We start from the raw sequence: 20,669 nt of genomic DNA on the forward strand, positions 1-20,669 counted from the left end.
CTGTACGACGTCAAGGCTGTTGAAGCTATTACTTGTGGTCATGTGTTCGATCTTCGTCTCGCATTTGCGGATTTATTTTTCTTTACCGAACATATTTATTAAGGCCGTATAATAAACGTAGGTTTATCAATGTAAAGTAATAACAGTTATATTATTATTTAAGTGACCGGCATATATTTATTCTCTTTCCCTCGTTAAGTTATATATCTACAATTATTGTAATTTTTTGGTCGGTAATAAATTTTAAAAATCTGCTAAGTCTTCCGACACCTGATTACTATGGTAGGTTGCTAGGTATTCAACAAATCTATCATGCTGTGAACCATATTTGTATTCTTGAACCACGACTTATGCCCGATATCTTAAATTTGTAATGAATATTTTTTTATTAATATTATAGTACATACAATACAGCATCACCACTGAGTGTACGAGGCAATAAATATTTCGGGAAATTCAAGGCAGCAATTTGCAATTAACAGTTGTCTTATACTTAATTTTTAAGCTTATTTACATATTACACATACACATATTACACACTCGTAAATGTGCTTCATTATTGAGGCATTCCATTTTTATCAGAATAGGCTTGTATTGGTAATGTTTCCATGGCAACAGAAATAAGTTGTGCCATATAGTATAATAGGTCAATGTTTGTTTTCAGTTAAAATGCAAATATCTACTGCTCAACCCGTGTTTAAGTTGGAATTAAACCACAAAGTAACGCCTGGCGTTGTTATAATAGCTAAATACGATGGAACACATCCTTGCTTGACAGCATCGGCTGGATACGATAAAGTACGTTAAGATGTGAGACTCAAATAAGTTACATTTTTATTACTAACATAAAAATACTTTATTAGATTATTATTCACCACCCTCATGGCCTTGTTGGCGGTCGTGCACAGCGATCAGAGGCACATGCTGAGGTTTCTGAGCTTAACCTTAGCCAAGCTGTTAAAGCACTTGCCGCTGGACCACTGAAAGATGACTGTACCAGAGACATGCTTCTTATTGGTTCGCCTACTCAGATATTAGGTACGAAATGACACGATTATTCTCAATAAACTCTTAATTATAGTAAAATGGTTATTAAATTTATATCGTCAATTTAAATTCTTACGTTATTATTTTTGCACACGATTTCCAGCCTACGACGTTCATGAAAACACTGACTTGTTCTTCAAAGAACTGCCGGATGGCGTAAATGTTATAAATACAGGTAGAGTAGGTAAAAGTAGTGAAATGCTGGCTGTCGTGGGTGGGAACAGTTCCGTGATAGGTTTGAACGGAAAAGGTGAGGAAATCTTTTGGAACGTTGTTAGCGGCAGGGTGGTTGCTGTGAGCGTATTTGACTTTGATAAGGATGGAGAAAATGAGGTAATTGCGACAGTTTAAGATATCGAAGCCTCTTTTTCTCAATTTATTCAAATTTAAACAACATCAAACTATATACTACGCTAAATGCCCGTTGGGTCGCGGGTATGTCACCGCATGCATGCATCTACTTAACTTAAAAAAACCTCACCTGGTCACCGTGACCACGCACACTGAAAAATTTAGAATTATTAAAAGAACCTGTGGAATCCATTATCCTACGATCTGTAGGATAATGAAGGCTACATTTTGGGGCGAGAAGTGATAGAACCTATTCTCTAAATGTTTCTAGATTGTTTTCCTTTCAGCTTCTAATAGGTTGTGAAGATTCATTTATAAGGGTTATGAAAAATAACCAATTTATAGTGGAACTTCCTGAAACCGGCTCGGTTCTCTGTTTATCTCCAATATCCGATGTTCGCTTTGCCTATGGTCTTGCAAACGGTACTATAGGAGTTTACGAAGAAGGAATACGTTTATGGAGAGTGAAGGTAAACACACTGTAAGCTTGTGTTTGCAACTTTAGGCCATTACTTATTGGAATTGTTGTTTTATATATCGCTGAAGCACGTCTTTATCGAATGCGTTATATAGAAATGGGCTGGGTTACCGAGGCCACAGAAGTCGGATATTATATTTATCTGCCGAGAACACAACAACAATAAAAAAAACAAATATTTGTTTGAGCTAGACGTGTAAATATAAATTTATAAGACGCAAAACACACGTATACGTATATAGTATACAACATGATATTACGATTACAATATAGTGTAGTCTGATTTCAGTCAAAACAAAATGCAGTATCCCTGCATAGTTCTGGCGAGTGGCTTGCATGTTGTTGGACCAATGGTCGAGTGGACTGGCGAGATGGTACCGGCCGTGTTGTGAGAAGAGTTCAACTACGATCTAATTCCGCAGGAATGTTGCTCGCAGATTATCGTTCACTTGGCGTTCCAGATTTAGTTTGCGTGTCTAATAGGGGTGAAGGTAAAAAAATATTGGTATATATATATACAGTTAAAACCGTTTACAACGACATCATTTAGAACAACATAACGGTTATATTGACCGAAATCATAGGTCCCGACTGGATTCTATTGTATGAGGTACTTAATAACAACGTCATCGGCTGTTACTACTATTGGGTTTTACGACCAAATATGAGGAGACTCTTCGATTTCGTTATAACGGATTTCGACTGATATGCAGGATGGCTAAAAAGTCGTAGATCAAACGCAACTAGGGGTTAGATGGGGTCATTGTATAAAAAAGATACAGGTGTAGATTTTTTCGAATCTTAATAAAAATGAGTAAAAACGGTCATTTTCTTATAAAAACACAAAATAAATTATAACTCTGCAGGGGTCGAGTTTAAGGACCTCCCGTAAATAAATGTACGATTTGCCTCGGTTTTCTATCGAGAATTTTCTTTATTAAGATAATTGGTATGAATTTGAATTGCATTACTTCATCTGCGGTACTACTTGCTACAAGCAAAAAACATTCCAACAGTATTAGGTTACCCTCCTCACCAAGAAAGGTCCGGATTTAATATTACCAAAAAATATGCATCGGAGGAAGACCGTCTTGCTATAACTGAGTTGATGAACAAGAAGCAAGCGTTGTTGGTTGAACTCCAACATTATGAAGCAAATGCTGCAGTGGACAACTCTAATGCAGATTTAGGACATAGCCAGCCATCAGCCATGCCTACCAATACGAGACTTCAGGTTGCTGTAACTACAGATTGTCATGAAGTAAATATTTTTTCCTGAATTGTAATATGTTGTGGCTGATATTAATTTTTTTTATTTCATAAAACTCTTGACTGAGACAGTGTTTCCCAACAATCTTTTGTCCAAACCTTGGTCTTTCTAAAATTCTTATGCTATACATAATTGTTAATATTAAAAAAATTAATTGTTCATTTGTCAATAATTGGTCAACAAAACAAGTAACTTAAATTTTAAATAAAATATAATGAAAAACTGAAATTCAAATTCATAATTTTAATAATGATTTATCTACATTAATTTAGTAAGAACCTCCTGCAGAGATATTATATTATGTTAAAATTTGGTTAGCCTCAGTCACAAGTTTCCACATTGTGTTATGTGGGGCATGGGCCTCACATTGGGAAACACTGGTCTAGCCTAACTTAAGACTAATCAGTTATTTAAGTCTAATAAAGATGTTTAACATACAAATGTTGTGTTCAAAAACACTACTTAACAAAGTTTTTTAAGAGAAAAACACTCTATTCTTGTGTTCTTTTACATTATTTACTAATCATCTAAAATAATAATATACCATTTTATTCAGATAGTCTTAGGTACATAAACATAGTTTATTATATTAAACTAGGTATTAGAACTTTGAAAAAACAATTTGAAAATTTTGATCTTGAAGATCTAATCATCGAGAAGTTAATAATATCTTGTGACTAATTTTTTAGTATGAATCATTCTCTGACTTAGGGTTGCATACAGCTTGCAATTTCCACAAACAATGAGACTATAGTGCGAGCAGCCCTCATTTTAGCTGAAGGTGTTTTTGAAACTGGTGAAACTTTAGCTCGTCATCCCTCTCATGGACAGCTACGCTCTATACTTTTTATACCACTTAGACCACCAAGAGATGTACCAATTGATGTTCACATAAAGGTGAGGACTGTTTTTGGTTATTTAAAACAAATTCATGGAGTTGAAATTATTTGGTTGTTTTAGGCACTGATTGGCTATCCTGATAGTGAACAGTTCCATATTTTTGAATTGACAAAACACCTACCACGCTTTGCAATGTATAAACTGATAGATGCCACTATTCAGAAACCAAAAATTGAAGGAAATGTAACATTTCACATCACAGAAAGAGTTCAGAGGATTTATATTTGGATAAACCAAAACTTCCTCTTAGAGCAAGACATTGAAATAGTAAATGAGGAATCCAAAGATATTAATCTTAATTTCAAGTCTCTTCGTGATAAAAGTAATTTACAGATGAACTTTAGTGTGGATGGTCAGGTCAAATTAAAAACAAATGACATTAGATTAGCTGGAGACCTGATACAGAGTTTAGCAACGTTTTTGAATCTAACCAATCTACAGGTATGCTATTTTTTTCTACAATTCCAATTATAGTAGAAAATATAAAACAAAAATTGTGCTTTTTAAATATTTATTATAACTTAGTTCGCAATTTTAGTAAATTTAGAGATACTCACTGTCCATACAGTTCTACAAAGCCCACACACTTGACTGGATTGAAGAAAAACATGTTGTTGTGTGGGGGCTCCCTTTGACTCACTGCTTTTACTATCTCTTGCCCAATGACTCCACCCATGACTGCTGCTGCACCAGATACAATTCCAAATACATCAGTCAATATTGCGTCACTTACAAATCCAGCTGGAAGGTTTAACTCTTTAACAAGTTCATTTCTCATTTTGAAGATAATCTCAGTGTCAGCTTTACGTTTAGCAGGATCCGGGTTCCTATTATATTCATCACGGAAGCGTAACAGAATTTTCATCACAAAGTATGAGGGATCTCCACGACGTAGTCTTGATCGTAGTTCAGGTTTGGACCAATCAGCAGATAATGCATTCTGTAGTGGTACATATATTGCACGTCGTTTCACAGTGATTGTAACTGTTTCACGAGCATTCTTGTCAGAATCATCTGGACCTCGTTTAACAGCCTTGTGTTGAACTATCTCCTCAGAATATTCGTGATCCACCAAATCGGTAAACATGTAGCCGAACATGCCCCAAACGTCACCGCAAAGGAACTTTTTGTTACAATCTCGACATGCATTATTAATACGTTCCAATTGTTCTTGTTTTAAGCCAGTTGCGCAGACTATGTCAAATTCAGTAAAAAAATTGTCTGGTAAATCATCTACTGCTTTTTTTTCTGATGTCACATCCACCATAGGGTTCAATGCTCTAGCTCTTAATAAGGACGCCTCAGCTCTGTTTTCGCCGATTTTATCAGGTGGCGCCAGGAACTGGGAATACTGGTCAGTTTCTCTCAATTTCTCGTTATCTAGCAGACATACACTCTTAACTCCAGAAAGTATAATGTTTTTAGCAATTTCGGCACCGAGGCCGGACAAGCCGATCACGAGAACTTTAGAAGCGCGTAATCTTTTTTGAGATTCTAAGCCCCACAAACGTATTTGGCGGTCATATTGTTCTGCCTCAGCTTCGGACAACTCCATTTCATTATTTTCGACCATTTCGGTTAAGATAAAAAATATTTGTTAAAATCGGTAACAAGCCGACGAGCGATTCCACGCTATTGTTATTTATTGTCAGATGTCAAAAAATGTTTGTTTGAATTTTGACATAATGACATTACATACCAGATTTCATACAGATTATAAATATCATACTAGCATAAAAAACTAGAACCAAACAAAATTAAAATACATTTTAAATCATCCACCACCGCACAAATGGTTTTCACAGGTTTACAAACCATCTTTGTTCGACCTTCTGCTGCCCTCACATCTAGAGAACTAATAAGTCTACGTCGATCTTTATGTAGGTTTGTCATGCCGATACCAGCCAATGCCACGAGAGACCAGAAGTCTCTCGTCAAAGCTATCATTCCTGTCAGCCCTCCGCTCCACTTCTGCACGGGGATCCTCCCCGCTAGCTAACTAGCTGGCATAAATTGCGAAGGAAAATGTCGACTTTTTGGGCGGTCAATTCACGTGCAAATGGACTTTGCATGACCAAGAATGGTTCATTACATCCGATCCCTAAAAAAGGCAATCGTCCGTCCAACTATCCCCCAATAGATATAACCCCCGATGTTCTTTAAAAGCTCCCACCCGGTTCTCCGAGAAATTATGCTACTGGTTTTCCAGCTTTTCTGCTGATCGGGGTATCAAGGTATGAAGTCATAGATTGAGTATGCTCCGACCTCAAAACTCGTGAATAGCTGTATATTACCACTACACTTTTTCTTCTGCATATCAATGATATGTTGCATCTTAGCAACATTTATGTGCTTTATGGACTATAACCTTAGGAAATGGGGATACTCTTCTGTTCACACTGACTGTGCAGATATTTGTCGGACAGCTGTCAGTCAGTGGGTACCGAAATAAACTTGCGTCTCAAGTTCTGCTAAGTGCCGCTTCTACTTTCTTCGAAGACAGACCCAGCATCGGAATACTGGGCGTTGACATTTTAAACGACGTTCAGCTTCACGGTCATTTAGAGGGAAAGGCTAAATTTTCCGGCATCGGGACGTGACGACCCCATCGCCCACTGGTGAAATAACCTGTGACAGAGGTTATTTCACCAGTGCAGTCAGTCAACCCCCTTCCTAGTGGGAGTGCCATGCTGTTGCTTTCGGGCTTCAGCCAAACGGGCAGGCACGACCGGGGCAGTACCACTGTCTCACAGAAAACCGGCGTGAAGTGATGCAATAGGTTCATCTTATTGTACTCGCGTTACGTGCGGTGAGTGAGACTCCCGGAGCCCATCAATTCCCCCCCCCCCCCAGAATATGAAGATGCAGTTTAAACAGAGATTACTCCAGGGGGGTACCACACGTTTCCGCTGTGGAGAATCCCCATCTGAGCGTCCATCATCGGAACAATCAGTATTCGGTGGTGGATGCACAGGCTGCCCTTCGTATTCTGGGGTGGGCAGAAACTGCGCAAAAAACTTTAGGTTTTCTCCAAAATCTCGGGGCAAACGGAAGAATTTACCGAAGGCATCCCCTTCCACGATCTCGGTGGACTTTACCAATGTTAGGGGGCTCAATTCTAATCTTAACACGGTTCACTTTCACCTCGAAACTGCGAAGCCGGCCTTATTCTTCCTTACTGAGACTCAGATATCCTTCCCGGCTGATACTTCTTACCTCTCCTATCCGGGGTACAAATTGGAACATTCATTTGTGCCGCGGGCGGGAGTTTGCGTGCAGAGAGGATCTGTTCTCGTCGCCTCGGGTCGCTTGATCTAGCCTCTGGCTGCGCGTAGACTGCGATGACCATCCGCGATTCTACGCATGCCTGTATAAGGTCCCATAGCGGAAATACCGAAACTGACCGACTCATTGAGCACATCCAAATGGCTACAGATTCCCTACTCGAAGGGGTTCCTATCGCTGAAATTGTGATACTTGGCGATTTTAACGCTCACCATGCCGATTGGCTCGGCTCGGAAACCACCGATCACGCGGGAAGATCCTTTCACGACTTTGCTTTAGCTTACGACCTGTCACAAATGGTCTCTGCGATTACGCGAATACCAGATGTGAATGGTCATAAACCCTCTTTGTTGGACCTTCTGCTGTCCTCACATCCGGAGACCTATCAAGTCTCTGTTGATCCGCCATTCATCGGATCATTGTGTGGTCCGGAGCACTGTGCCTACTACGCGCCCTCGTCGGCCCCGTTTTTCGGGTTGTCGCCGTATTTGGCACTATCGGTCAGCAGATTGGGATGGGATGCGGTCTTTCTTTGCGTCCTACCCTTGGGGGCCTATGTGCTTTTCGTCGGAAGCTCCAGATTCCGTCGCTGCCTCTGTCGCCGAAGTGGTTCTGCAGGGCATGGAACTCTTTATTCCATTTTCTGCGGTGCCGATCGGTGGCAAGTCACAGCCCTGGTTTAAGCGTTCTTGCAAGGCAGCATCGCGTCGAAAGCGAGAATGCTTTAATGCATGGGCGGAAGCGGCGATATCTCGTGATGCCAATACCAGCGAACATAAAAAAGCATATAATTCAGCCTCCAGGTCCTTCAAACGGGAAATCGCTAAGGCAAAGTCAGAGCACATCGCCAGATTTGGCGAGAGATTGGCCCAGCTCCCTTCGCGGACTCGAGCCTTCTGGTCTCTCGCCAAAGCTGTACAAGGGAATTTTTGTCAGCCATCCATTCCACCGCTGCACAGGGAGGATGACTCGCTCCCCCACACTGCGAAGGAGAAGGCCGACCTCTTGGGCTGTCTCTTCGCGTCCAACTCGACTTTGGATGACCGAGGGGGATCACCACCGACATTTTCGCGGTGTGATTATTCAATGCTGGAAATCACATTCCGGCAACGTGCTGTTCGCAAGTCGCTGTATCTTCCTTGGACATTCATAAGTCGAGCGGGCCGGATGGTATCCCTCCAATTGTGCTCCTGAGTTGGCTCCGGTCCTGACGCGCCTATTCCGGTACCTGTACTCGCTCGGCACTGTCCCGAAGTGCTGGAAGACCGCTTCGATACATCCAATCCCTCTGATCGCCATCGCTCTGATCCGTCCAACTATCGTCCAATAGCTATAACCTCCTTGTTCTCCAAAATAATGGAATCCATTATTAATTCCTTCCCGAGAAATTATGTGACTGGATCTCCAGCTTTCTGGCCGATCGGAGCATGAAGGTCGTCGTCGACGGAGCATGTTCTATCCCCGACCCTGTTTCTTCTGCATATCAATGACATGTTGCAACTTAGCAACATTCATTGCTATGCGGACGACAGCACTGGGGATACTCTTTACACTGACCGGGCAGGTATTTCTCGGGCAGTTGTCGATGAGTACCGGAACAAACTTGTGTCTGAAGTCGAAACTCTACTTCGAGGAGTCTCGGACTGGGGTAGTCTAAACTTAGTCCAATTTAACCCCAAGAAGACACAAGTTTGCGCGTTTTCCGCGAAAAAAATACCCTTTGTCGCTACTCCTCTTTTCGAAAACACCCTTCTTGAAGCCACAGCCAGCATCGGAATACTTGGCGTTGACATATCGAACGACGTTCAGTTTCGCGGTCATTTGGAGGGAAAGGCTAAATTAGCCTCCAAAAAGCTTGGTGTGCTCAGCAAGGCGAGACGGTACTTCACTCCGGGCCACCGCTTGCAACTCTATAAAGCGCAAATACGGCCCCACATGGAATACTGTTCTCCCCTCTGGGCGGAGGCTCCCCAGTACCAGCTCCTTCCACTTGCTCGTATCCAACGAAGAGCGGTTCGAATCGTCGATGACCAATCCCTCTCCGAGCGGCTCGATCCTTTGGCGTTGCGTAGAGATGTGGGGTCACTCTGCATCTTCTACCGCATTTACCATGGAGAGTGTTCAGAGGAGTTGTTCGGATTAATACCTGCAGCTGAGTTTCATCATCGGATGTCGAGGAACTGCCACTAGTATCACCGCGATAACGTTCCACAACTAAGTGTCATTTAAGGTAGACTAAGACTAAGTTAGACTTAAGAGTCTTCCCGCTCGTTTGTTTTATAGTTGTAAAAAACTTGTTAATATATAGTTTTTTTACAGACATGCGCACACTTTCCCGTCGCAGAGGAAAAGTTATGGGCTGAAATGTTTAATGCGACCGAGCACGGTGAAACAAGGTCGCGGTTGGCAGCTGAAAGCGCTGAGAAAGCTCAAATGATTACAGCTTTACTGCCGGCTGCTATAGATGCTGCGTCTTATGACATGTAATTATATAATTTTTCTTCTTAGTGTTTAATTTAATCATTACGTGTGTCTATAATATATTCTACGATCGCCTCTATAGATTCGACTTCCACGCATATATTATTTAGAAAAGAGGTACTGGCTTCAAATTCCTCGCCAAACAACCTTTCTACGAGAATTTTAAAAATCTAGCTTCCGTAAGTTTTAATATTAAGTCGTGTACTTTAGATACGTCAGTTATTAAAGTTTTTGTTTTAGAAAAGAAATGTTAAATCGATATAAAGAAGTTATGCTACTTAATGATGAATTACTAATTGGTTGTCACGTACGACGATCATCACAGGAACAAACAGTAACCTCTTTAAAAAACCTTCATGGTATACTCCAACAAGCGGCAAGACTTCGTGGTAAGTGAACGTATATTATGAATTTAATAGACTAGCGATTTAACTGAAGTTGAGTGCAAATACGTGTCATTTTAATTTATCTTTTCTGAGAAGTGGTTAATAAAACACATCTATTTTATTGTTTATTCTCTCGTTCGTTTCCAGACCTAAAATAGTCGTCAGAAATGGAATCTGATGTATTATTACGAGAAATCGATTTCCTTAACTGAAATATCTATAATAAATTGAGCAGCGTTGGCCTAGTGGCTTCAGTGTGGGACTCTCATCCCTAAGCTCGTAGCTTCGATCCCCGGCTGTGCACCAATGGACATTCTATGTGAGCATTTAACAATCGCTCAAACGGTGAAGGAAAACATCGCGAGGAAACCGGTTTGACTTAGACCCAAAAAGCCGGCGTGTCAGGCATAGGAGATTGACTACCTTTTTGCCTAATAGATTGACAAATGATCATAAAACAGATAACAGGCACAGACCTAATTCAGCAGCTTCGCTGTTAAAACGTACTTTTTCTTTCAGTTGGTAAATACGGTAAAGCAGTTGTAACAGCGTGCAGAAAAGCCGTTCAAGATAATAATACAGATGCACTCATTAAAATATTGCGAGTTGGAGATTCTTAATAACACTGCAAAATACTTCAATTGTTTAATTAATCAGTTCACGTCTTATACATAACAATGTCTTACGATACGTCAAACAAATTGTACTCTGGAGTCATATTTTATCTATAACAAAGGCGCTTATTCACTTAAAGTATTTATACTGTGATATATCAGTTATGATTTCTCCAAATATTTGCTTTTTATTTAGAATAATTTTGCTATAGACAAATTTAACTCGTAAGTCTAAATGCAACTGGTAGATTGTCCTGTTATCAACATTATATCCGTTTGTAACTTAATTTTGTCACGAGTTTGAAAAAGTTAAAATAAATTAGTTCTAAGCGAACCCGCCAGGGGCGCTGTTTGGTATTTTATTGTGTTTACTTTGCCTGAACGAAAGGAAATGTTAGTGAGTGTTCAATGTAAATATTTATCCATCTATCCTTATATTATATCTAGTGGCATAGTACACGTCGGAAGTGCTGATGTTCAGGAGGAGTCTCGGCTCCGACGGCTTCGGTTCCAGCAGGAGGAGTTTGAGTGCGGCTAATCTTGCGCATATGGCTTGCGCTTGAGTCGGAGTCGGGGCTCGTACGCTCGTGGCGCACCGATACGGCCTCCCATCCAACGCCACTATCGCGGCGGCGGTCGCTAACGCTTTGGACAATGTCGTCTCGTCTGAGCCTGTACGTTCCACCTGAAATATACAATTTTAAACTAAATGATGCACACAATACGAGTACTATGTTTTAGTAAAATAAATATTTATAAAACAGTTAAATGAATTTTTTCCTTTGATAGTATATTTTTATAATTTTTATCCGTCTTACGGTAAAATAGAAGTGAGTTACCTCGGCAGCCACGGCTCTGAGCATTAACTTTTCAGCCGGTGAACAGAATCCGATAGCTCTGACCGTAGCGCTGGAGGCCGCCTCGTCGAGGGCTTTCTGAACTTCCAGGAGGCCGGCCTGACCCTCCGCCAGTTCTAAGGCGCGTGTACATAGTGCTATGGCCCGACGCGCGTCGCCCGACACTGCGGCCACTTTCCTAAAGGCAATGATAAAACAATTAACATTATTTATATTTCTAAATTATCTGATTCAAATTTCTGACAAAAATCACAATTGGCAAGTTTTTATTGTAAACTGTAAAATATACATATTCAGATTGTAAAACTCACCTGGCAATCAGCTGGACGGCATCCGGCGTGACATTGGCTCCGGCCAATTTGGTCGCCACAATGCACTGCAGCTGCATATGAGTGTACGGAGGGAACGGCAGCCTGGTTAAGCCCAGCCGAGAGGCCACGCGAGCTGCCAAAGCCCTTTCGGGCAAGTCCATCGTGTTCGCTACGGCCAGCACGGTCAACCGCGCCGTGTTGTGGGCCGCCCATTCCATGATACTGTAGAGCACGTCTTGCCTTCGGTTGCAAAGGGCGTCTAACTGAAAGGTTTGACAATTCTATGTAAAAGCAAGCTAAAACAGATGTTTGTCGAAATCTAAATATGATATTGGTTAACAAGAACCAACCGTAAATGATTATTATATGATAACCCATTTCAGAAATTTTATTTAAAAGAATTGACTTTTCTCTAAAATGAATAATGATTAAGTTATTGAAAAAATCGCTGAGTACTCACCTCATCCACCAACAGGACGGTTGGCACTCGTCTCGGCCCGGAATTTGTGAATCGCTTCTCTAGTAGGGCACATGCCTGCTCCCACACTACAGATTTGCCTGCGACAAACAAGTGAAGTAATAATAGACAAATCTTTATAATAGAGGATTGTAAAGGAAATATACATTTCAAATTTATGAATATATATGGAGCACACATTCAATACTGTTTTAAAACATGAAATGACAAACTTTATGGATGTATTGCAATAGTTCTAAGAATGCAAAACTTCATGTTTGCCTGAAACAAACCTGTCAGCTGTTTATAGATCTGTACATAAGCCTGTCGGGGCTCAGCTATTCGCATTCCATTGACCTCTACAAGCTGAAACTCAGGTAGATCTACTTCCTCTTTCAGAAGCTTTAAAGCTGTGTTAACAGTAGCCGTCTTACCGGTTCCCGGCACTCCCGATATGTACATACATCTAAAGAATTTATTGAATATTCAAATAATGTTGTATTTGTATTGTATCATATATTTAGCTTATATATTGAGCTTAACAAAAATATAACTCACCCGCTCAAATTATTTAGTAATTTTGATCTCACAAAAGATAGTATTTCATCCAGCTGAACTTCTCTTCCCGGTAGAGAACTATTGTCCTTTGTAAAATCTGGAACATAAGATTTTTATTAAACAATTGTGAAACAAGAAATAAATTTTATACATATATATTAAAGTTTATGATCAGTCTATGCCAAAAACAAAACTAAACAAAGTTCGCCTAAAATATCAAAGCCGTGATGGTTAGGTTTTAATACTTACCATCTATGTTTTCAACAGAATGAGCCCTAGAATGAAGTGTGGGAGTCAATTCACTAGTTACAATTCTTCTAACAGTTTTTGGAGTTTTTGCCAGTGAAGCTCTAGGAGTTTTCGATACTCTTGGTGTTCTTGATGATCTCGGAGTTCTTGTGATCATAGAAAATTCATCACTCGTGTCTAACACCTTATGACTAGGAGTTTTTTTCACCGGGGATACTTCAGGTTCACAGTATGATACAGGGTTCTTAGTCTTTCTTCCAGATCGAGTTGCATAACATTTTTCTTCTTCAATAAACAAGTTTTTTTTAGGTGTCATATGTATTGTATTTCTTGGTGGAGACTTTTGTGAAGGAATTTTTCGTTTAGGTGTTGTTGGTATATGTTTTCTAATTATTAGTGTCGGAAGTTCTCCATTAGAGTTTTCTTTTAATTTCAATAACTGAATTTCCTCAACATTTATAGGTTTCTCAATGCCAGGAGAATTACTTTCTGATGTTTTATAAGGTTCTTTGTCATTTTTATCAGATAATATTGCTCTTTTAAGCAACAGTTTTGTGCCATCATGTTTACTTATACTCCAATTTCTTTCTGAAATAGTTGCTCTACTCATCTTCTTTATTAAGCTGTTGGGTGTTTTAGGTGTTGTAGTTTTCTTAGGAGTCACTAAAAGTTGTAAAGCTTGTCTTTCTTCTTCTAATACTGGTTCTAATGTAACTTTTCTCTTAGTAATTGTTATAAGCCTATATTTGCAAATGTAATGGTAAGGTTTTCTGGAACTTATTTGATTGTCACTGGTAAAAGTAGTGTTGATGTGGCATTTTTTAAAGAATGTTTCTATAGACACATCTGTGTCAAATGGACGGTGATCCTCTACAACCTAAAATATTATAGCATTTGGTTTATGAGTATTATTTTATTAATGCAAAATGACACAGACAATTTTAACATAATACATAAGATATTATTATAATAGAATAACTAAGTATACAATAATATTGACAGATGTTTACCTCTCTTTCAGAAAAGTCCATATATTCTTGACTATTCAAGCACCCTTTAGGCAAATCACTAGGTTTTGAATACCACTGAACTTTTGCTCTAAATGGATCATGTTTATTATATTTATCTTCATATAAAGCAAGTATTTTAGCTGCATCACAGCCTTCTTCGGTATCAGGTTCTGCAGAATCAGCATTTGACACACATACATAGTCGCCTACTTCAGCAATTATATCTTTGAATTGAAATTTTCTGCAAATAGACAAAATTAAAATTACGCTCAGCTTAAATTTATTTATCTACGTTTATATGTCCACATTTAGCTGTCCCTTACTAGAAACACTTGTATGTTCACATCAGAGCATTATACAAGTTTTCTTAACGTTAAAGTTGGCATCTATTGAACACCATAAATAATAAAATGCAACATTTATACTGCTTACTTGTAGTAATGAAATGTAGTTGAAAAATTATATTGATTGGATATTTCTTCACTTAACCAAGTAACGGACTTGGTAGTATCTCGTCGTTTATGCATGGTGCTCCTGTATTTGTCGTCACAATACTTGAAACTATACTTATTATGAGCGGCTGGATAAGTGTACCTAAGCCTGAAAATTATTAGTTTCTTTGATGAGAGAATATTGTTAAATATTTTGATTTTTCATTTTGACTTTTTATCATTTTTCGCGCCTAAAAACTAAATTTGCAACACGGTAACTGTCGTATGATATTTGACAACTGACAAAAACTAAGCTCCATACAAAACGACCATTCTTTAAATTCTGTTTATAGGGCTTTTATTTTTATCATTGTTTTCCAAGTTTCTTTCAGATTTCTACCCGGTGTTTATATAATCAATATGTTATTACAACTTCTTTTTACGCCGACTTTAATTACTTCTAAAAAAGGATTGGAAGGATTCAATGGAATGTCAAAACTCGAAGTTGGAATGTCAGAAGCACGTTGTAAGCTCGTGTCATTATTACTTACGAGTTATGGTTGAAGATTAGATTCATTAGAAATAAAATATTACCTAAAATAATAAAATTCACATAGCACAAAATTACCTCGAAAATCATGAAATATAAAATAAAAAAACCTTCAAAACAGACACTATCCGATAAAATCGCAGATTCCTTAACATTAAAACCACGAGCGGATATTGAAGATGATCACATATTCGGATCAAAACCTAGTACGGTTTCACGTGTTGATTATAGTTCTTCAGACGAAGATGACGCTACGATTAGTGACTTTAGGAAGCAAAACATTAACTTACTTAGTGATATAAGTAAAAAGTATGAAGGTGAAGTAGTGGCAAAGAAGGATAGTGAAGAAGAAGCTGAAGACTCTTTGGAAGATAGTGAAAACGATATCGTCCATGGAAGTAATGAGCACAGCAAACAGGCGTCAGACGAAGGAGATGAAAGTGATGATTACAGCATAACAAAGTTTCAAAAACAACTGCAAAGTGATTCTGATGCAGAATCATCAAATAGCGGGACTGATGACGGTTCTGATAATGAAGATGGCGGAGGAGAAGGATATGATATAAGTCAACTTGAAGAGCCCATGAAAGAAAATTTTGAGCATATTAAAAAGCAGGATGTATCAGAGGAAGCAAAGAAAGGCATATGTGTAAGGAACCAATTATTGTTATGGGAAGGACTTTTAGAAATGAGGATACATCTACAACGATGCATTAATAATGCTAATATGATGCCAATGAATGATATATATGAAAAGATGAAGAATAAAAATGATTTTGTTGAGGAGAGCAATGCAACGATTAGAAACATTTCAACTCTCTTAGAAAAGTAAGTTTTGAATATCTTTTTTACTTGTTTAGGAGATAATCCTCTACTATTCATAAATAATTCAACCTTCTCAACTGTAATTTTATTTATAGTTGCAAATGTTATATGGGAGAAAATAAATTATTATTAAATTAAAATACTTTATTGAAAATATATATTTATAATAGCGATAACAAATTTCGTAACATTGTTCTTAATGTAATAAATTATTATACTATATGTATATAATTAGTATATTATGTGAGCGATGTACTAAATTTTTTTCTACTTACAGTCAAAACATAAATTCTTAAAACTTTAACCCCTTTTTGATCTTTTCAGATTTATAACACTTCAGAATTTAATGCTAAGCAAATTTCCTGAAACAAAAGCTTTATCTGTAAAAGCAAAGCAGGTCACTAATGGAAAACAAACGAAAGAAGAAAGTGATGAAGAAATTCCAAGTGATACAGATAATGAAGAAATTCCATCTGACACAGAATCAGAAAAATCTATTGGTAATAGTAAAATAAATGAAACAATAATTAAAAAGTTACCTAAAAAACGTAAACTTGGGGACTTTGAAAAGGAGATTGTAACTGCTCATAAGCAATTTAAGCAATTTAGAGATTCTACAATACAAAAATGGAATGAAAAGACTAGAATAGCAACAGCGGCAAATATCAAAACTGCACCAACAAATACTATCCTTCAACAGATATCTTTCATTCTCTCTGATCGAGAAAAACTTATTAAGAGAACTCAGCTTAAGCGATCTGAATATGAAATCATTGGCTATAAAAAGGAAGAATCCAAAGAAGGCTCTGAAATAAACCCTACAACTAAAAATAGAAAAGATGATGATGAATACATTACAGAAATATTTGATGACAGTGATTTCTACCACCAACTTTTAAGAGAATTGATTGAATGTAAATCAGCTGATATTACAGATCCTGTACAGTTAAGTCGTCAATGGATATCATTGCAACAAATGAGAAGTAAAATGAAAAGAAAGGTGGACACAAAAGCTACTAAGGGGAGAAAGATCAAATATGTTGTACATAACCCCTTGGTCAGTTATATGGCATCGGAGAAAGGGACAAAGTGGAATGATGAAAGTACTGATGAATTATATAGTTCACTGTTTGGTAAATTGTTTGAACATAACAATGTCGGGCTAAATGTTGATTTAGATAATAAATGAGATTCACTTTATTATTCTTATTGAATTACCTATTTTCTTTTTCTATACTTGTAATAAGACTGTAAATTATATTTATGTAATATTTTCTGACTGCACAATGAGAACCTTAAATTACTATTTAAAACAACCTTATTACTTGGCAAATTATATTTTGGTATTACTATTGAATAAACAATAGATTACTTTACTTAGTTTTTGCTGTATTATTATCATTATTTATATATAATTCTACTGTATGTGTGTATGTCACTGAATTGCTCTTAAGCGTCTTGACCGATTTGAATTTGTTTGTATGCGTTTAAATGGCGCCCTGGATTGCTTAGATTCACAAATCAGCCCGGCAGATGGCGCTGCATCACTTCCTTTTTCCTTGCATCACTACGTCTGTAGGGTCCGCTAGTTTAAAAATGAAAAGTGAGAAATTGTAGTTCAATCATTGTAACTTTTTCCTACGGCACTTGTACATTGCGACGTATTTCAATTAAGGCAACAAATGACATATTTTGTTTCTTTAAATACAGCCAGTACAGAATATTGAAATAAACTTTAACCTGATGTTGTTGGGGACTAGCCCGCTGTATGCCCTTGAACTGGTATTAAATGTAAATTTAGACTTTTCTTTTTTAAATATGGATGTTTACAAGTGTACCAATATGAACAAATACATTTTGATTTGATTTGACTTAATACCGTGTAATTCTCTAAAATCTCTCTTTCTGTCTTTGATAATTTTGAGGACCGTAACTTACCAAAAATCACTGCCTCATTCGAATGTTTATCTTATGTTGCATAGGATAAAGGTTTAGCTTTATTGTTATACAGACGTTTTATCACATTGAACTGGCGGGCAGTAGCTATTATATAATGATCATCATGCGAAGTCACTGTGGGACCATTAATTATCTTTGAAGAAACCTGTTGACCTGAGTCAATCTATTCAAATCTAGAATTTTCTTACAATCTAAATAACATGACTTCTTTCAACTCGCATTTAAATTAGATATAGGATGTTACCATCGTACTTATTTATTTTTCAATAATTAGAAGCTTGTAAATGGTACTAATGTGCTGTAAATAAATAGTCTAAATGCATTATGATTTATTTATTAACTGACATCGTTTATGAAATGTGTCTTATTTATGGCACACCATGGCTTTTGCTTTTCATAAAAAAATCTGAGTATAAAAATATGTTTATTTTTGTTCGATATGTCGGCGAATCTAGTCCTAGTCCTTATCCCGGAAAAAAACTAAAATACAACCCAATTTTAGCTTTGTGTTGAAATACAGTAATTATGATAATTTGTTTTAAGAAATGCTCTTCTTTTGACTTTATATGGCGGCATCAGCAAAATAAATACTGGAATCTAATTGAAAAAATGAGAATTAATTAAAATTGAACGTAAAGATGAATTTGAAAACCAGTGAAAAAATAAACAATAATCAAAATTAAACGGACATAAAAAAATCGGAAAACTCTACCTAACCAAAATATAGATTAAAAGTATAAGAAAAACTACATTTTAAGATGACGGATTCTCATGCAAAATAGTCACTGATAACCTTTCAACTTACATTCGACTTTTTTTGTTGATAAGTACATAATTGAGGATGATACCCTTGATTCTTTAAACTTAGTTTTTTGTTGTTTTGAACAGAAATTCACAAAAAATAACGTTACATGATCAACGATTTCATAACTCACAATGACAATCTAGAGGCGAGAAACACTATACTTATTGTATTGTATTTATAATTATGAAAAAATATATTCTTGCTTATACGAGATTAACAATATTAAACAATTTTTATCTCGTTAACTAATAGTTTACTTTTGAACACTAAAACGTTAACAATTTCTTTTTCGAGGAATAAAACTTAAGGCCACCGACTGAAATGCGTTGAATAAATCAAGCCAAGTAAATTGAACCAGAAAACGCTTTAAATGTTATATTCGTTAAAATGTCAGGCGAACTATCTTACGCTTATGCTCTGGGGAATGGCTCAAAGTGTATTTGATTTTAATAAATAGAGAATATAATATTGACAAGACCTGTCTGTTTTAATTGACGAAATATACTCATCGTTTGTTTTGTATTGGAACATTCACTTATTAGCAAATTAAATGCTTTATCTTCTATTAACGCGAATATCACACACATTTCATTGCCGGCTAGTTCAATATCAAAATGATTAGGAGGCTTATGGTTCGGTACGAATTAATGCGACATGAGTACCATCTTTACCAGGATAAGTCAAGGGACTTGGTTCACTAGGATCTTCACTTAGTATGCCTAAAGGCCTGGAATTAAGAAGTGCTTCTATTTGGCTTAAAACCGTTAAGAACTCCTCATAAGATAACAGTTGCTTACCTATTACGCGGAATAAATGTGTCGTCACACATTTGCTGTAATACGATTTTCTTTCATACGTATGGAGCGAAAGTCCCCATTGAATGAGTTAGCAAAAATGAAGTATTGGAGGTCACTTAAACAGGAACGTGCACCAACAAAAAATTGGAAATTTGGATTGGACCTTTGCGTGACATAAAACGCTTTAAAGCGGTCAAAAATGAGTTAGTGCTTAAATCAGTTGCGGTATCTAAGTGAATTGCTCTTGTCACTAGACATCTAAATACGCAACTATACATTTGTTCACTTCCTTAACAATTGGCAGGATTGGTTTTTCCGGAAATGTGGTAGAATTTTTTAGCAGATAAAACTTCCTGAATTTTCGGAACTCCATTGGCTACAAATGTCTTTAAGCGATGGGGACTGAAATTTATCCAGTTTAACGCAATCGTTGAATCAGACATAGCGACTACTCGATGCACAGAAAATTGTTTTTGAAAGGCACGTGTCACGGCAGATATTAATTTTGTCATGAGGTGAGCGGCACAGAGTTCAAGTCGAGCTAAAGAAACTACTTTCAGAGGTGAAATCCTAGATTTACTATACAATATACGGATAGTATTATTTCCATCAGATTGTACACATAGATAAATTACGGCACCGTAGGCGTTTTCGCTGGCATCACAATATGCCAACAGTATGGGTTAAGATGTTTTAGTTACGCCTAATATGACGTGGTACTTGTAGATCACTATAAAATTTCTTCCATGCTTTAGATTATTAATTTTTTTATAGTGAAATTTTATGAGGAGGAGCAATCTCATTCCAGTCCAGATTTAAAAGCCAAAGCTTCTTTATTAGAAGTTTTACGTATAGTATAAAAGGTGCGGCTAAACCTAGAACGTCCATAAACAGGCAATGATAGAAAGCATATTACGCTTAGTTGCTGTAACATCAGTTAAGTTGTTTACTTCGAACGAGAAGGTATCTGAATTTGAATCCCACTTCACACCTAAAACTTTATGACACTTATTTGAGTCAAAATGAACTGCTTGCGGATGCAAATGAT

At 37.3% G+C, this 20,669-nt stretch overlaps 4 protein-coding genes across 7 annotated transcripts; 2 read left to right on the forward strand and 2 right to left on the reverse strand.

Annotated features, from left to right (window-relative positions):
- Positions 1-50: 50 nt before the first annotated feature.
- On the forward strand, positions 51-11,169 carry LOC123712773 (Bardet-Biedl syndrome 2 protein-like). Of its 4 annotated transcripts, none has more exons than XM_045666023.1 (12): positions 51-117; positions 665-798; positions 864-1,038; positions 1,151-1,380; positions 1,686-1,868; positions 2,166-2,367; positions 2,893-3,137; positions 3,858-4,043; positions 4,107-4,487; positions 9,651-9,814; positions 10,053-10,201; positions 10,718-11,169. In XM_045666023.1, the coding sequence occupies exons 2-12, from the start codon at positions 670-672 to the stop codon at positions 10,816-10,818; spliced, it is 2,145 nt and encodes a 714-aa protein (XP_045521979.1). In that variant the 5' UTR covers positions 51-117; positions 665-669; the 3' UTR covers positions 10,819-11,169. The 4 variants fall into 4 exon arrangements, with proteins under 4 accessions (XP_045521979.1, XP_045521978.1, XP_045521977.1 ...); XM_045666022.1 differs by lacking the exon at positions 51-117 and adding an exon at positions 192-282; XM_045666021.1 differs by lacking the exon at positions 51-117 and having other exon boundaries at positions 636-798.
- On the reverse strand, positions 4,541-5,687 carry LOC123712775 (SUMO-activating enzyme subunit 1). The gene has a single exon (XM_045666026.1). It carries the CDS (start codon positions 5,617-5,619, stop codon positions 4,600-4,602), a length of 1,020 nt encoding a protein of 339 aa, XP_045521982.1. The 5' UTR covers positions 5,620-5,687; the 3' UTR covers positions 4,541-4,599.
- On the reverse strand, positions 10,831-14,927 carry LOC123712772 (origin recognition complex subunit 1). Its single transcript, XM_045666019.1, has 9 exons — positions 14,687-14,927; positions 14,255-14,495; positions 13,245-14,121; positions 12,996-13,092; positions 12,731-12,903; positions 12,441-12,538; positions 11,981-12,243; positions 11,652-11,847; positions 10,831-11,497 (listed from the first exon to the last, which is right to left on the reverse strand). The coding sequence occupies exons 1-9, from the start codon at positions 14,779-14,781 to the stop codon at positions 11,231-11,233; spliced, it is 2,307 nt and encodes a 768-aa protein (XP_045521975.1). The 5' UTR covers positions 14,782-14,927; the 3' UTR covers positions 10,831-11,230.
- A 201-nt stretch (positions 14,928-15,128) lies between these two features.
- On the forward strand, positions 15,129-17,274 carry LOC123712774 (protein AATF). The gene is made up of 2 exons (XM_045666025.1): positions 15,129-16,063; positions 16,385-17,274. The coding sequence occupies exons 1-2, from the start codon at positions 15,324-15,326 to the stop codon at positions 17,247-17,249; spliced, it is 1,605 nt and encodes a 534-aa protein (XP_045521981.1). The 5' UTR covers positions 15,129-15,323; the 3' UTR covers positions 17,250-17,274.
- The last annotated feature ends 3,395 nt before the right edge of the window (positions 17,275-20,669 follow it).

This window comes from Pieris brassicae, chromosome 8 (genome assembly GCF_905147105.1).
Source record: "Pieris brassicae chromosome 8, ilPieBrab1.1, whole genome shotgun sequence".
NCBI classification, from domain to species: Eukaryota; Metazoa; Arthropoda; class Insecta; order Lepidoptera; family Pieridae; genus Pieris; species Pieris brassicae.

What these genes read in the sequence shown, in the direction of transcription:
- LOC123712773 (XM_045666023.1), top strand. Translation starts at nt 670, where the DNA reads ATGCAAATATCTACTGCTCAACCCGTGTTTAAGTTGGAATTAAACCAC. An exon ending in TTCGCCTACTCAGATATTAG is followed by an intron (nt 1,039 to 1,150) that starts GTACGAAATGAC and finishes CACGATTTCCAG; the next exon opens with CCTACGACGTTCATGAAAAC. An exon ending in ACAAGCGGCAAGACTTCGTG is followed by an intron (nt 10,202 to 10,717) that starts GTAAGTGAACGT and finishes TTTTTCTTTCAG; the next exon opens with TTGGTAAATACGGTAAAGCA.
- LOC123712775 (XM_045666026.1), bottom strand. Translation starts at nt 5,619, where the DNA reads ATGGTCGAAAATAATGAAATGGAGTTGTCCGAAGCTGAGGCAGAACAA.
- LOC123712772 (XM_045666019.1), bottom strand. Translation starts at nt 14,781, where the DNA reads ATGCATAAACGACGAGATACTACCAAGTCCGTTACTTGGTTAAGTGAA. An exon ending in TTCTGTTGAAAACATAGATG is followed by an intron (nt 13,093 to 13,244) that starts GTAAGTATTAAA and finishes CTTATGTTCCAG; the next exon opens with ATTTTACAAAGGACAATAGT. An exon ending in GCCGTCCAGCTGATTGCCAG is followed by an intron (nt 11,848 to 11,980) that starts GTGAGTTTTACA and finishes CATTGCCTTTAG; the next exon opens with GAAAGTGGCCGCAGTGTCGG.
- LOC123712774 (XM_045666025.1), top strand. Translation starts at nt 15,324, where the DNA reads ATGAAATATAAAATAAAAAAACCTTCAAAACAGACACTATCCGATAAA. An exon ending in ATTTCAACTCTCTTAGAAAA is followed by an intron (nt 16,064 to 16,384) that starts GTAAGTTTTGAA and finishes TGATCTTTTCAG; the next exon opens with ATTTATAACACTTCAGAATT.